The 17,630-nt window shown below is 32.3% G+C and overlaps 1 protein-coding gene and 2 long non-coding RNA genes across 3 annotated transcripts; all 3 read right to left on the bottom strand.

Annotated features, from left to right (window-relative positions):
* Window positions 1-228: 228 nt before the first annotated feature.
* LOC132724170 (uncharacterized) lies at window positions 229-8,501 on the bottom strand. Its single transcript, XR_009624869.1, has 4 exons — window positions 8,356-8,501; window positions 7,779-7,846; window positions 6,713-6,766; window positions 229-487 (listed from the first exon to the last, which is right to left on the bottom strand). It is a non-coding gene; the product is annotated as an uncharacterized LOC132724170 (long non-coding RNA).
* LOC132724171 (uncharacterized) lies at window positions 1,912-5,990 on the bottom strand. The gene is made up of 2 exons (XM_060708990.1): window positions 5,104-5,990; window positions 1,912-4,552 (listed from the first exon to the last, which is right to left on the bottom strand). Exons 1-2 carry the CDS (start codon window positions 5,204-5,206, stop codon window positions 2,067-2,069), a joined length of 2,589 nt encoding a protein of 862 aa, XP_060564973.1. The 5' UTR covers window positions 5,207-5,990; the 3' UTR covers window positions 1,912-2,066.
* A 2,671-nt stretch (window positions 8,502-11,172) lies between the features above and the next one.
* LOC132724172 (uncharacterized) lies at window positions 11,173-15,453 on the bottom strand. The gene is made up of 3 exons (XR_009624870.1): window positions 15,383-15,453; window positions 12,124-12,222; window positions 11,173-11,558 (listed from the first exon to the last, which is right to left on the bottom strand). It is a non-coding gene; the product is annotated as an uncharacterized LOC132724172 (long non-coding RNA).
* Window positions 15,454-17,630: the final 2,177 nt, after the last annotated feature.

The raw sequence follows: 17,630 nt of genomic DNA, 5'->3' as shown, positions 1-17,630 counted from the left end.
AAACTTAACCTTCCCCAACATAACTTTAGCTTCAAAAACTAAACAATAGCTTCCTTTACTTAACTCTAGCTTCATAAACTTAACTTCTGCAATCTGCACTATACTTTAGTGCCATAACCTAACTCCAACTTCCTCAACTTTGCTTCTGCTTTATGAACTACTATTATAGTTAGAAGACTGACAAAACCAATATAGTGTGTTTGCGACCAGCATGTATCTAGACCAGCCTGCACCTCCACGCAGTCTGATCAGGATCCATGCTGTTCGCTATCAGTTTCTCTACTAGTAATAGGGTTTGTAAGCGAACAGCATGGATCCTGATCAGACTGCACGGATGCCCTGGCTGGTCTGGATCCATGCTGGTCGCAAACATACTATGATGGTTTTGTCATGGCGTGGCTCATTTAAATTTAAATCCCGTTCATGCTCAAAAGGTTAACTTACTTATTATCTTTGAATGTCAGTATATGTCCAACTCTCAGAAATACTGAAACAAAATAACGTGAATAAAATACACACCATTGTCTGATTGATATTGAAATTAAAATATATATATTTATAAAATACACAGGCATACCATTATAAAGGTCAAGTTTGGGTCCAAACTCTCAAACCATGATATAAACAGGAATCTGACATATAAGGTTCATCAGTCGAGTGCTTAACACATCAGACTAGTAAGCTAAGGATGACCTAGTACTCTCAGGACTGCTGGCCTTGTGGGTTCACATCCCAACAATGGCAAGTTGTTGTTTCGATACATAATTGTAATAATACCAAAGCTTTTGTAAACAAACATTATGCATTCTGCATAGTATTAACTTTAAGCACAGACAGGATAAACAATTTGAACCATTATCGATATGTGGCTTAAAGAAAATTAATACTTACACTGTTTTTCAATAAATAAGTCCAATAGGCCGTGTGTGACAGCTCAAAAAGTAACTTCGATCAATGTTCATTTTCTCTTCTTTAATATGCAGTTAAATATATCAAGAACTAAAATCCAAATTTTTGAATGCATACCGTTTTTAGTTTTCAAGATATCCTGACCAGAATACAGGCATGTAAAGTCGTAAAATATTCGATAAAAACCTTCGTTGTTTTGATATTAGTTATTTACATGAATGCGATGGACATTGATGATTGTTTGATTGACGGTTATTTAATGCACTAATGAGGCGATAAAGCAGTTTTAATCCAATTACAAAACACTTTATTTGATTTTCCCATTACTTATTCATTGTAAGCGAGTGTGCAATATATATACGAAGTCAACATTACACATATTTTACAACAGGTCATCAAATACTTAATCATAAACAAATATATTTTAAATCAAAGACAGTGATATTCATTTTTGAATACTTGAACACGTCTTCAGAGTTGCATAGATGAGTATTTAGTATGCATATGTATATTTGCTAATCACATATACATGCATAGTCTTTTTAAAGCACTGGAGTGAAATTATAACGAAAGTTTAGTTTACAGGAAAGAAGAATTCTAAAGTATGCAAAACAACAATTTATTATTTGTATTCAAACTTTTCTGTTTCAAACTAACAGCTGTGTCATAAAATAGTAAATTATTGACAAAATTATCGCTTGCAATATCATTTAATCGGTCATTTTCATTTAATTTTCAATTAGTTAAAACACTTTGGCTTTAACAATATGAATGAATGTTACAAACATCTGTAAAAGCATTTAAACTTTATATACTCTATAAAAATAAGTAGATAAACATATTTCTTAACATTTGTTGTTGTAAATATTGCTTAAAATGATATATTTATATAGTGGTCACGAAGGTTGCATGGTAACGAAAGTTAATAAAGAACAATAAACTGCTTATAATAACAAACATTCCGTTATCTTTCATGTAGAATTTGATCAATTAAGAAACTACTTAGTGTTTCATTAAATTATCTTTATAAGTATTGTATTTTTATAACATGTTTCTTGATTTATACAACTGTTTTGCTTGGATCAAAATGTATTTTACATGAAGACGGATATATGTCACTGTTATGAATTAATCATCATTCAACATCACTTTTTAAATTAATCATCACTCAACATCACCTTATCATAACATTTAATGATATTTTCTTTATCTTCTTGTTGTAATTTGTACATTCTCATAGATTTTCCAGTTGCCTCTAGAGTTGAAATTTTGCATAATATTGCGCTTTTCTTAATCCAAAGACTATCTGATCTTCGTGGCCACTGAAAAAGCTGTTTCTTGTTCTCTAAAAAGTTTACTTCTAACTCTTCGTCATCATTGTCAATTTCAGTTATTTTGCCTATATACCATTTTCTCTCGTAAATAGCCGCAATATACTCATCTACATTATAGTGTTTATCTTTAGGATCTTCACTCGTTGAAGCATCATAATTTGATAAAGATTCTTCTGTGATATTTTCCGTAATTGTTATGTCGGATGTTTTGACCTTTTCACCCCACTTGTCACAAACGGTACCTGAGACACATGTATTGCAATAACAGCTAACATCTTTCGTTTGTATTGTTGATTCACCAACGCCAACTACTGAATGGATTTTCATTGTTCCTTTCACTGACTTTATTTTCTTCTTTTCTTGTTCTACCTCTGTTTCTAAACAACGCTCCGATGACACATATCGAAATGTTACGTTATTCATGCTGGACTGTGTGGCCCAGTCAAAGAATGCTTTAGCGTCTTGTATAACAACTTTTCCGCTCCTCGTAGCTACGTCAGCCAACCGCTTACAGGTGCCGCCAAGCCCGTCGCACGGGCCCTTACCGTGGCCGGCCTCGAAATAATTCCAACGGGCTTTAATATTGTATATTTCTTTGTGATTGGCAACCATATCAAAAATATGTTTATTTCTATATTGACTTGTTGGAGAATCGCTCCAATAATGGACTCGCAACAAGTTGTGGTCTATTTCTTTCAGGAGTGGCATAATTTCACTAATAAAAGTCAAAACTGTCGAGGCTTTGTGACTCATTTCATCTGATACTATAATAAAGCTTCTGTGTTCTAGGCTGCCACTTTCTAGGCGATAGTATGCTACAATAGGATGTAGGGTAACCATAGTTTGATTAAAGTACGCGCTTTGTACCTCTTCCATTGATTTACAAGTATAATTTTCTGCAAAATCGAGTTGTAAAATCATCTCGTGTTTTGGAAGTGTTTCTTTCAATGCTCGTATTTGCTCATATTGAATCCTAACTCTGTTAACATGTTGACTAAAATCATCCATTTGTTTCTTATAATGTTCAAAGAACAGTTCACTATTTAGGTTTGATTCTATTAGTTTTGTCACATACTTTTTCTTCCCCTTTTCTTCAACTTCAATTCTTTTCCATTGCATAAAAGTTACTGATTCGTTTTTTAAATCATTTTTGACCTTTTCATCACTTGGTAGCTGCTGAATTGCCTTTTCAGGATTAACTGGTATTTCAATATTTTTTCTTCTAAGAGCTTTAAGCGTCAGGGAAGCATTTTGATGTTTAGTGCAGAGACAACTACTCCGACTTGAAAAAGCAGTGGTTAAGATATACTTTGGTCGAGACCTACAAAACGACGTAAAGAAAATATTGATTGTTGGATTTTCCGCCTTAAATTTTGCATACAAGTTTGTTAAGTAGTCAGATAGAATATAAGTCTGAACTTTTTCACCTTTTTTAATTGTCTTTGTATCCTGTTTACCTGGCTGCATTTTACTATTGTCTTCTCTCCTAAGGAAATCCTCAACAACTTTTTGATGTTTTTTAACCTTACTATTTCTTGTTGCTTTTGCAATTTGATGGTTTTTGTTGTCACTTTTTCCCAACCTATGTCTACATAAGCCTGTTGTTTTCCTCAGTAAATCGGCGCACCTGTATTTTTTTACTATTTTCCCAGATACAATTCTGTGAATTGCTTTTATACAACTTCTTTTGGTATTTTCTTTTGCGTTTCTTATTTCTTTCAAAACAACATTTCCCAACATAAGGTGCTTCTTCACTTTCGCCCTCTGATCTGGTAAAAGGTTTGCTTCATTCATGATTTGTTCTGTTATTTTTCTCGGAGTATCTTCTGCGGGGGCTTTGCTTACACTACTTTTCTTCAGTCTTTGTATTGATTTTTGTGCTGTTTTAAGCTTTCTTTGAATTGCAATTCTTTCTTCTTCAAGTTGCTTTATTCGAGCATTTGCTTGTGACATTTCTCTTTTCCATCGTTTCAAAGCACCTTTTCTTTTGTTTGAAGGAAAACTCATGCGCACTCTCAAGCGCCCCCTATCTTGAGATGAACTTGTTTCTGCACTCTCATATCCACTTGTTTCAAGATCAACAGTACTATTTCGCTGTCTTTCTTCTCTTTTACGTTGAATAAATCGTCTAAGCTTCACACGGTTCTTTTCATTTCTCAATTTTCGATCATTCTCAGAAAGTTCATGTGATGGTATATAGTTTCGTCTCATACGTTCTCTTTCTTTCCTCAAGTATTCCTCTGCATTCTTTTCTTTCAATCGTTGGCGATAAGCCTTTTGTATTTCAGCTCTGCTTTTCCCCATTGATCCTGAAATAGAATTAAACCTTCGTTACCTAACATAGACCTTCGTTACCATTGCTATATTAATACATTTTAATGAAATGAATGAATATTTCAATACATTTACGTTACACATACCTCATAACATGTACAATATTTCATTTAAAACAACTTTGCAATTTTTATTATGTTACAGAAATTACACTTTGTGAAAACATAAACATTATTTAATCGGCATACTTATATGACGATATTTATGTAGAAATGTTGTGCTTGTATGACTTTAAATATTTCATTTCACAATTAAACAGCTTTGTTAAGGAAAACCATACATAATTCTGTCAATCTCTTTAAGTAAAGTCATATAGTCGACTAAAATATCTCACATAAACTTTCGTTACTTGATCATAACGAAGGTTTACAATATTTCATATTGGTAAATATAGGTGATGGCTATATTTATGGTTTATAATGTATAATATATCAAAAATATATATATTTATTGTTCAATATCAAAATTGTAATTCAATTTAAATAACATTTAATAAAAAATACATAGAAAGTAAAATAACACCTACTTTTGTTTACAACGCGCGGAATTTTCCAGACTTTCAGACTTCCTGGGCAGTCTCGTGGTAGATTCCAATATCGTGTGACATCATAAGATTGCAATGACGTCATAGTTATGAACCAATTACTCTATTCTCGATTTGTGTGGGCATTTGTAATAGGGTAACGAATATTTATGTATCGAAGGTTTAAATTACCGCAGGTTTTGCTTTCGTAAGTGCAAAAATATTATATGAATGTTGTACAGATCACTCGTATTTTTTTGTTATATTAGGCACTTTGTATCAGGAACATCACGGATATAAGGATAAGAATAGTTTTGATTTAAACACGCTGTCACGAAGGTGTTTTTATTTACTTTTCAAACAACATATGTATTTTTAGGAGAAAATTATGATTTATTGGTTTACTCTAGTATAATGTTAATTTATTTCCGATATTTGTGATGGTCATATAAAGCATTAAACATCACATGCCGTGATTCTTTTGCCATTTTGAATAAAAATCCTATCATTTAAAAATTGATTAACGAAGGTTTAATGAACATGACAAACATTGGCGACATTAAATAAAGTGGAGTTAAAATATCCAATGTATTATATAAATCTTGCATGAATGTGTAATCACATTGTTAATACATGTATGAATGTTTTGAATCTAATTTACAACCAAACTTTACAATTACATGTTAAATATAGAACGTTACAAGTCAAGAAACGCTAAAAGCGACAGTAACGAAAGTTTACTGTTATACACGTTTTTGTTATATTTCAAAACCACCATGCTAATCTAGGCTGATTTTTTTGTTTGTGTCAATACATACGGATAGTAAGGAACACACGCACACGAAAAATATAAGTTACACTGAATTAATTTTTCTCAAATCTTTAAATATTTCAATAAATATAACCTATTTATTGAAAAACAGTGTTAGAATAAAGTTTTAGGAGTGCATTTCAGAAATTGTAGAACTGTTCTATGTCAGTAGAAGTAACAATTATTTACTGAATAAGTGGATATTTCCACAAAAAAGTTAGCAAATTTGAAATTCAAGACATTTTGTGCAAGGATATATAAGGAAAATGTGCAAGTATAGAAATCATTGTAAGGTTGGTCGACATTTATATGAGAGAAAATTTTAGCGATTTTCTACCATTCGCAAAATTACCCAATATTTCTATGTTGCTAACTTAACCACTTATACAGTAATAGTCAAAACTATAATGTTAATGCTCCGGAAGCTTTATCATTTAAAGCTGCATGCCTCCAGATGAGCCAAAATATTTCAAAAATTCAATCTTTAGCAAAAAGTTATTAAGAACTTAAGAAAAGTAAAATGATTCAATATTTAATTAATTATTTACATGTTATGTGCGATTAATGAATGATTTTGTAGTATCAATCACTATAATTCTACTGCGTTACTAACGCAATAAGAGGTATTTATGTGTATTTTGACCTCTTTTTGGTAATTTTCGTGGATTGTAAGTGCCGTTTGCAATGTGTATATTACATTCTTTGTTCACTTCACAATATTTGAATTTTAAATTTTTTTTCAAAATGTTCATGAAAATTAGCATGAATCTGGAGGCATGCTGCTTTAAGAGTTATGCTTACCAACTCCGCACATATACGCGTCAAAACCTGCTTCATGTGGTAACTCATCAGATTCTGAAGGAAAGCAACAAAATACGATACAAACATAACGACAATAAATAATTTGTTTATCTGACAACTGGCATGATGAATGAAAGTCACTGTACATACAATACTAACAATTACCAACAGGTGTTATCGTAAACTCCTAAATGTGGATCCCCCCCATGTGATCATGAAGTACAAACAAACTTTTACATTTATAGCTTCCAAGTGCAATATCATTCATACTCAAGTGTTGCATTTATATTTTTTATATATATTTACGAAGTTGTTACTGTAAAAGTAGGTAAGATAGAAAAACACACATAGTGTTTCTATTGCCATTCCATATAACAACATGCTAATTTTCAAAAACAAAAATTTCTAAATTTTTCAAAACCATTTTACATAAATGTAATTTAAAATCATTTATTCAAACTGTCATGATGCATCAGTTTATTGTAACTCCACTTCTATACCAAGCCAAGGAGATTTTTTAAACTACTTGTAATCAAACCTGGAAAAAGACCATGACAGTAATTTTATGTTATGTGAGGAAAGATGGTAAAATGACAGCTATTTGTCCTGCGCAACCATTTAGACACATCCCCATCTATTTTCCCACATGACCAAAAATCTCTGCATGGGTGACATGCTATAGAAGTAAAAACTTGAAACACTGGAGATGATTTCAGGAAGTGTTATACATGTACATGCAATTGACCACTTTGATTATTTGTTTTCTAGTGTTTTAAGCCGATTTCAACATGTTTAGGCAATATCTCGCCAGTAAAACCAGTTTTTATGTATAACTAATCAGTAATTACCAATTTCTGTAAAACGGACTGCTACATAGCCACCAGAATTCTGAGTCAGCAGTGACAGATAAATGACTTACTTAGACGCAATGTCTATGATCAACTGTCACAGAGAAATTACGCCTCAACTAATGATCGGAGCAGCAATCTATGGATTACTTTTATAATTGAACTTAGCAGACAGACCAATTGTTCGTTTCATAAATAAATATATTTTATACACTCACTATATCTGTCAAATCCCTCGGCATGGTTAACAACAGGTGAATGTAACACTATGGTTTGTCCTTTCTCACTATAAATAACACATTAAAATAAAATAATTATGGCCAAAATCAATACAAAGACAACCCTGAATATAGCCCTTTTCATTACTTCAAAATAAATAATAAGAAGGGCTTAAGTAACCAATTGTTAAAAAATTGCATAATTGTTGTACCTAATTTAACTTTTTCAACTAATGCAGGCTAGATGAATCATTATAACATCAATTAAAAGAAAAAAATGTTAAAACATAACCTGCTTTGTTTTTGTACGATTTAATCTGTTATAATCTCATAATGAGGTTTTAGTCACAAAGATACTGCTAAGGTTATAATATTATATGGCCAATATACCTCAACTTGTGGAGCAAGCTTTCGAATGCTCCTCCGTGCATTATTGAAAACACAACCAGGCATCCGGTAGAACCACCGGCCTTCCATTACGTAGCACGATAGATTCCTCACATGAAAACAAGAATTGATATACATGTATTAAGAATAAAACCTATTAAGAAATCTACAAAATGATCAATTGATTTACCTTTCTAAATCTGTATAAAGTTCACATAAGCTTGTTTGTTGCAGCATTCCAGTCTGTGTCACATCATTTAACAAATCCTTATTCTTACAAAATAAAACCAATGATTGTTCAGGGTTTGCAGCTTATGTTGTTTAAATAGAAATCATTATTGGATCCAAACTTATCACCTTGCTCATGTTTTCACTTCCAAGTCCATATCAAATTCATCATTTTCATTTGCAAATTCCAAAATCCAAAAAGTCTGTATTAAATGAGCATGATAGTCCAACTGTTTTCGTTTTCATTTTTGAAGGATTAAAAGTATTAGGGAAGGCACACTTGTAGTGTGTAGTGATAACTGTTTTTGAGAAATTAATTTATTGTTCTGAATGGAGTTTTGTCGATTTGTTGAAGTTGGTTGAATTTAATTGTGGTAATCTTAATTGATTATGGTTTATTAGTTGTAATAAGTTGTTTTGGTTGTTGCATTTTATTTTGTTGTTGAGTTTTATCTGTGTGGTATGAAATATAATAGAATATAAAAGCATCCGAGAACGAAACATTTCCGGGTGAGCATGCCCCCTTCCCCTTAGAACCCATCAAATTGGCTGCACGAACCACAAAATCGTGATGACGGGCCTGCTTTCATTACAGGTGGATGTTGGTAACTGGGATGAAATGAGAGAGAAGACTGAAAAGATTGAGACACTTGATGGACTTGTTTAACAATGCCGCTTTCTCGGATGAAGCAACGCTTTCCTCTCTTGATGTTTCAAATAAATATTTTCAGAAAATATTTTCGGTGAATCTTTTCAAGATTATAAATGCAACTCAAATCGTGGCAAAGAAAATGATAGCAGTCTTCAATCGATAACGTATCCAGCATATTTTCGAAATTTGTTGTAAACAGCTCAAATTGCGACTTTTCCATTACAGGCCAATATTTCCTTAGACATGCTTTTATTTCTCAAATTTATATAAACAGAATCATTGAAATCCTTTAATAGTTATTCTGATGAAACTAAAAATGTCACTTCAAGCTATGAAAAACTTAGTGGAGCCCATGGTATGCTTATCCCAGTGATTCAAACAATTTTATAGATCCATTTAAATGTAACATTGCAGGGTTGGTACCCCATATTTATCTCAAAATTGAAAGCATCGGTAAATATAAATGCGAATTTCCGCTGATCCAGATGTGCGTTATAACGACATGTGAAGCAAACGATATCTGAATGAGAAAATAAGACAATCGCAGAGTAAGTCTTCCACTTTAATGTTTGAACATTTATATGAAATTTAAAAGTTTTTTTAAGTACATGTATATCCAAATTATATTGTACCCTCCTGACTTTTTTTAAAATAATTACCCATATTTTTTCTGGACTTTTATGTAGTTTATCGTGCGTATGAGAATAATGTCGCTAAACGAACTCAAAATACAGTTTTAACAAAAGTTTACCACCAAACAATGCTTAACATTCAAACAAACTCTTTTTGAAACATGTTTTTAGCGAAGCTCAATTTGGGATCCATATGGGGTATGTATTTCCCAATATTATTCTATACATAAGTGACTCTTTGGGTAGGGTAAGTTTTGACCACAGCGCATAACTTTTATACTTTTTCAGAGGACCAAAGACGATCCTACAACCAAATTATTTGTGCAAGCATGTCTAAAGTTCGGGTATGTGTGGAGGTAGTGGGGAAAGGAAGCCTTCAATGGTATTCTCGGCAACAAGTATAACCACAGAGCTTTATTTAAATAAAAGTCTTTTGTATAACATAGGTTATAGGCATTTTGTTGGGTGGAGCTTGCCTCTTTCTTAGGTATATAATGGAAACAGCGGGAAGAACAATTAAAGTATTAAGTTTTGGGAGTACTGTCTTTTGGAAGATTTTAGTATCGTTTTTATCTAATTTTACGGTTGTTATTTCAAATCCTTAAAATTTCAACAAATTATGTCAATAAAATAAGGCATTTTAAATCAAACAGATGTTTACTTGAAATCTTTGATGACCATACAAGGTATCTAAGATGGCAACGCACTTTTTTAAAGAAAATATCTGACAAAATGGTTTATTAAACCATAAACTTTAATTTTGCACGCCAATTCCCCAAATCTCCTATCCCTTTCCCCTGTGCCCTTTTACTTAGTGGGCCTATTAATCAATTATCTATTTGTTTTCTTTGATTTTGATTTCCTTGTAGGTTACTATTATTTCTTCTTATGTATCATTTTAGTGCTTAGCCTGTCCGTGCTATGCCTTACGCCCTGTCCGTCCTCCTAGGCTACTTGCTGCTGGTTATAGTTGCTGGGTCGTGTGGGAGTTGCGTTCATTGAACATCGCCTTTCCTTGTTGATCTATTTCACATTCTACACTTTCGATGGCAATACTCCTCTTATGTACAATTACCCTGTAACACTTTAAACGATAAACCCCATGGAATGGTGTAAAGAAAAAACATATGAAAGAGATATTGAATTTTATAATTTCTAAAAAACAGTAACAACAAGTACTTATACAACAAGTACTTAATACTTTATGTTCATAAACTATTTCAATAATTTGATCAATATATTTTATTAATCAAAGCCTGCTACCATGGCTTTACACTGCAGAAGAAAAATTATTCATTTTTGGGTGACAAACTAAGCTACAATATGCCACTTACGCAATCAAATAATTTACTTTTTAAAAGTCATCCCATTCATTTTTTCTTTTTTTAAATTTTTACAAAAACTTTGGTAAAAATAAGAAATGGCCATAGGAAAAATCCCAAAATAATTATCACCCCCAAAACCACTGCAGAACAGTATAAAACAACAGCAAAAAACATTATGCATGACTCCCCCATACCCCAAAGTGGTTTGGATGTAAAAATGACGTCCATTTTTTCCAATGCTGACATCTTGTTTTTCCCCCAATGTGAGCTGCAAGAATACCAACTGTAGCTGTAGTTTTTCTATTCTGTCACGCAGATTTCCCCAATAATTTATTAATATTAATAGTAGAAGTATAACTGTGTCAGAAAATCTCCAACTTTTTTATTTTTTGATCAACTTAAGTCTTTTTTACGTTAATTCCATCTTTTCTGTCAATTCTCATCTTTTATATGAATTCAAGTCTTTTCCTTTAATTAGCTCTCTTTGGGTCATGTTTTCTTATCACCAGTCAATAAGGCAAGAACACAAGCACTTCCTGATAACAAAACCCCTGTCCTAAAAATATAATGAAGGAAGTATAAGATCTAGTATGTTCTTTTATCTTTGCTACAGGCTTAAGCATTTGCATTTTCAATAATTTTTTTGTCTTCAATATTTCATGAAGACTCATGATTCCTTCATAGATTGAAGGCAAGTATATTACTATAAACAATGCATTTGTGGTGAACCCATTCAAAATACATGTAGTTGATTTACATTGAAACAAGTTGGTCATATGTCTCAATACTACATAGTTGGACTATTAATATCAAAGCCATAAATTTTCATTATGTAAAATAGTTTCAACACTGTTTATACTACTTATCAGAAATAGCAGTTACAAATGAAAGACTTTTTTAATGATCCAAAGTAAAGTTTTACGCTATCATTAGAAGATAGAAGTGGATGAAATGACAAAGATTTCTATGAAATGATAATTTGATGAAAAAAAATATTTAAAATATGGTAGAAAAAACAGAAAATTAGATGGATTTCCTGACCGAACATCATTTGACATAAAATTCACCACTAGAAACCAGATAAGAATGTTGTCTAATACCTTGTGAAAACAAAAACTTACCACAAAAGTCCCCTGGCAATAGGAGAGTGTTTCCATACACTATAATATGTCACATAGATTGTGTTGTGCTGTTTAAATGCTCGTAAAATATCTTTGGCACTGTAAAAATAATAATGAAATACAAAACATTTTAATTGCAAAAAATTTACTACAATATAACATTAATTAAAGAATAAGACTATCTATATTTACTTTTCAAAGAAAAAATCATTTCAGTCACTTTCACAAAGAATTTCACGTAAATCCACACAACAAGTTAAAAACCCTTAGACATTACAGTTAAAATAAGTTATAACCTTAAACATGTGTATCATGAAATATGTTCATTTACAAACAAATAAATTAAACAAATGCTTCACAAAACACAATCGTGTTTTAAAACAATGATTATTAGCGGGTTTGGGGCAACTTAAGGTCTCGCTTACAATATTTAGGTAATATGGATATTTTTTCAGCTTTTAAAATGCATAAGGAAGCCGTAAGAAGCAAGGAAACATGTACTGTATTAAGTATTCAAGAAAGATAACTCCTCTGGTCTTATATATTAAAACATGAGTACATAAGTTGTCATTCTTTGATCCTCTTTAGTTTGCAGATATAGTTTGATAATACATGGCGTAGATGGTGTTTTTTCATTGTTTAGTATTATCCAAGAATAATACAATAAAATAAATTAATTAAAAAGTTTTGTTATTTATAACTTTTGAGGCATTCAGTAATTATTATAAGTTTAATTCTGAATGGGCTTTAAATAGTCTGTTATAGATTAATGTTCATAATAACTGTTGTTCTGTAATCAATTTCTCAGTCAAACAGTCTACTGTTCTCATATCTAACCAACATTATGTTATGTGTGGAGACAGTATATAATTTTATTATAAATTCTTGCTATGTTTATTTTTCGGTGGATTTTCAATTCACCACATACAGTATAGATTTTGACATAGAGCACTTTTTCAGGCTCGAGGAAGCACCTGAAGTTTACTTCAAAATAATTATATTTTTTGAGTATTATTTTGCATACAGTATATTATTTTTTAACACTAAATATTATAGTTAGTCAGATATCAGGATTTTGTAAAGGGCACAAAAAATAAACAAGAGGGCCATGATGGCCCTGAAATCGCTCACCTGTATAAAGGCCCCTGGGCCAAAGCCAATTTTAAACCAGGGGCTAACATTTTGACCCCAGGGCTTTTATTTCAACAAACTTGGTAGACACTCACTAGAAGATATTTCATGCTTAGTATCTAAACTCTAGCTCTTTTTTTATTAGAATTTTTTTTAAAGTTTTTACTATATACATATAAGGGAAATCAATGACCCCCGAGGTGTGGCCAATTTTTACCAAGGGCCCTTTTTGGAACAGACTTGGTAGACACTCATTAGAAGATGTTTCATGATAGAGAAAAACCATGACCCCCTGGGGCAGGGCCAATTTTTACTCCTGGGCTTTTATTTGAACAAAATTGGTAGATATCTACTAGATGATGTTTCATGCTTAATATCTAAGCTCTAGCTATTTTTGTTTTTTTAAAAAGAAGATTTTTTAAAGTTTTTAATATATACAAATAAGGAAAATGGGTCAAAGACAGAAAAGGCCGGGTTGCATTTGTATACCAAAAATCATGATTCTGTGATGTTAAGAAAAAAAATTTACCGCTGACCATTAATGTCGAAAATTTAACTAAGCCAGTTAACAGAAAAAGGATGAGCAGCAGACCTGAAATAAAATCTCAAGGTATGGAACTACATGTCAGTGCTGTATGCCAAATATCAAGAGTAGTAGTTGCTCAGAAAACTATTACGAAAATTTCCTACCATTGACCATTAATGTCGATAATCTAATTAAGTCAGTAAACAGGAAGTGGATAAGCAACACACCTGAAATCAAATCCCATATTATGGGACCATGTGCCAATGCTGTATGCAAAATATGAAAAGCTGTGATAAGTAGTTGCTGAGAAAACTGTTACGAAAAGTTTTTCCCTGCCCAAAAGCCACCAACCGCCGCCCGACATTCACCTTACTATAACCCTGGTTTGCATGTCGAAAATTTAACTAAGTCAGTAAAAGGAAGTGGATAAGCAACATACCTGACATCGGCTGCTACAGTATGGGACCACATGTCAATGCTGTATGCCATATATCAAGAGGCTGTGATTAGTAGTTGCTGAGAAAAACCATTACGAAAATTTCCTACCACTGACCATAAATGTCGAAAATTTAAATTTCCTACCACTGACCATAAATGTCGAAAATTTAACTAAGTCGATTAACAGGAAGTGGATGAGCGACAGACCTTAAATCAAATCTCACGGTATGAGACTACATGTGAATGCTGTATGCCAAATATCAAGAGGCTGTGATAAGTAGTTGCTGAGAAAACTGTTACGAAAATTTCCTACCATTGACCATTAATGTAAAAAATTTAACTAAGTCGATTAACAGGAAGTGGATGAGCGACAGACCTTAAATCTAATCTCACGGTATGAGACAACATGTGAATGCTGTATGCCAAATATCAAGAGGCTGTGATCATTAGTTCCTGAGAAAACTGTTACGAAAATTTCCTACCATTGACCATTAATGTCAAAAAGTTAACTAAGTCGATTAACAGGAAGTGATGAGCTACAGACCTGAAATCAAATCCACGGTATGGGACCACCTGTCACAATGCTGCATGCCAAATATCAAGAGGCTGTGACAAGTAGTTGCTTAGAAAACTGTTACGAAAAGTTTTTCCCTGCCCAAAAGCCACCCACGCCGCCCGACATTCACCTTACTATAACCCTGGTTTGCACCAGTGCAAGCCCGGCCAAAAATCAATGACCCCCTATGGCAGGACTAATTTTTACCCCAGGGCTTTAATATTCTTACTATTAACAAATAAGTTAAAGGGCAGGGCCAATTGTACCCCAGGGCATTTATTTGAACAAACTTGGTAGACACTGATTTGATAACATTTCATGCCAAATATTTTAAGCTCTAGCTCTTTCGGTTTTCTAAAAGAAGATATTTTAAGATTTTCTTTCGGTTGCCATGGCAACCAGAGTTCTGCTTCGAATTAAATTCTTTGAATACTTTTTTAAAGTTGACTACTAAAAGGAACATTCCTGTGAAGTTTGGATGAAATTGGCTTAGTGCTTTATGAGGAGATGTCGTTTAAAATAAAAGTTTACGTACAGACACTGGATCACAAAAGCTCACCATGTCACTTTGTGACCGGTGAGCTAAAAACAGATTTTAAATGTCTTACCAGTAGTGATTTGATGTAGCAACCAATGCTTTATTTGGCCATATGCTTTCACATCCACATTACCATAGGGGAGAACCACTTTTGCTAACTGTAACAATACAATAAGTAACATAAAATTACTCTTTATACAGCTACAATTATATACTATAAACACGGTCTTCATCTCTACATTTTCCCACTTCTGTCCACAAGCTTAGCTTAACAGGGAGCACATAGTTTGAAATCTAGGTTTTGTTTTATTGACCCTAAATTAGGCTTAATTTCTCTTTTAAACAAATTTAAATTTAGTCTGAATTGACATTTTCAAATTTTTGTTTTGCAATTAGAAAGTTAACAAAAACCCCTCCCAAAATAATATATAAAAATTTTTAATTTATGTGGGCCTCCTTAAGATTTTATCTAAACCTCTGATATTAAGTCTAAATCAACTAGTCTCCAGCTGTTTAAAAACTCCCCCTGAGTTTTTACATGACACTTGAAAAAATTTTCGAAAATTTAGTTTTCATTTATTTGGTCTAGAAAAAATAACTCATTTAAAATCTCTCTTACTCTTTAACAGAAAAGTATTTTTATTTTATAAACACTTTAATTGAAACATGCAACGTTTTCGCCTGAATCGGGCAAACAATAGTATAAAACATTGCAATTTATTTTCTCAGAATATTTCTAAATTATTTTTATAGAATAATCATTCTGTTAAAGTGCCCCTAGCTGATCTATCAAGAAAACAACTCTTTACAAAGAACACATTCTATTCCAATAATTCCCCTACTCGCGTTAGAACCCCAGCAACATTCTGAATGGGCCATTTGGCCATTCAATTTTACCAGTGAATGAATGACCATAAATGAACTAAATCTTTTATTCTAAGTTTTCTATATCACAGTAATGTTGTTAAGTTTCCCCTGCCTAGTGAGAAAATTTTGTTTATACAACCTTGTCATATTATTACGTATTATTGTGGGATTTTAAAGTAAATCTTTAAAGAATGAAGAAGTTGGAGTGAAAAATACCAAAATTTCTCGAAAAAAAACTAAGTTCAAGGGGACATAATTCTGGAAATAGTCTTGCTAGAGTATTTTTAACCTTCTCAAAAATGTTGTATGATAATTAAAACATATATATATGAAGTTTGAAGTAAATACATTAGGAAATACAGAAGTTAAAAGACAACATTTTTTTTCCATAAAAATTCTAAGTTCAAGGGAGGTAATACTGAAAAGTTTTTAGGTGCTAAAGTTGTAAACTTTGTCACATATGATGTGGTTGATGACCAGAAAACTTATATTTAAAGTTTGAAGTAAACAAAGAACTTATAGTGAAAAAGCTGAAAAATTTAAATCAGAAATCTTGAAATTCAGTCTATTTGTTGCCATAGCAACCAGAATTTTCAACATAGGAAGAAAAAAAAACGTGCATACTAGTAATCTCCATACTGCCATCTATACATATATCAAGTTTCATAAACATATTTTCAGTACTTTTAAATTGTGGTTATCACGGGATCCAGTTTTGTGGACGGACGGACTGACAGACAGACAGACGGATGGACAGACGGACGGGACGGAGGGTAAGTCTAAAGTCCCCTCCGGTTTTCAACATAGGAAGAAAAAAAGACGTGCATACTAGTAATCTCCATACTGCCATCTATACATATATCAAGTTTCATAAACATATTTTCAGTACTTTTAAATTGTGGTTATCACGGGATCCAGTTTTGTGGACGGACGGACTGATAGACAGACAGACGGATGGACAGACGGACGGACGGAGGGTAAGTCTAAAGTCCCCTCCGGTCTAAGGGACTAAAAAGTTCTACAACTTTTTTTACTCATATTGGGCTAAAAAATGCATAAAAATTGATGTTTAATTTCATTCTGAAATTTTTTTATTATTATCCTTGCATTGTCTTTTTATTTCATTTTTAGTGCTTTAAATTGCTCTGTATGAGCTCCTTTTAAAGTCACCATTGGCATGTGCATGTACAAAAAAATCACATGAAAAGTTTATAATGTAAATTTCAAGTGTGAATTACCTTGAGCAAATGAATGACTGAGATAACTTTACAGTATGTTACAGTAAACATTACCTTCAATTGTGACCAGCAGCTATTCTAGCTATTCCTGACACTTAACTTATTTGAATACATAACAAGTTAATAAAACTATTTATCGATTTGAAATACTCAAGTGACATTGATTGGACACTGTAGAATGCATGGCAACTATCAACCATAATGTTTGAGACA

The sequence above is a fragment of the Ruditapes philippinarum genome, unplaced genomic scaffold, assembly GCF_026571515.1.
Source record: "Ruditapes philippinarum isolate M1 unplaced genomic scaffold, ASM2657151v2 ctg16977_1_1_1_1, whole genome shotgun sequence".
NCBI classification, from domain to species: Eukaryota; Metazoa; Mollusca; class Bivalvia; order Venerida; family Veneridae; genus Ruditapes; species Ruditapes philippinarum.
This window is presented reverse-complemented; position numbering and strand designations above follow the sequence as displayed.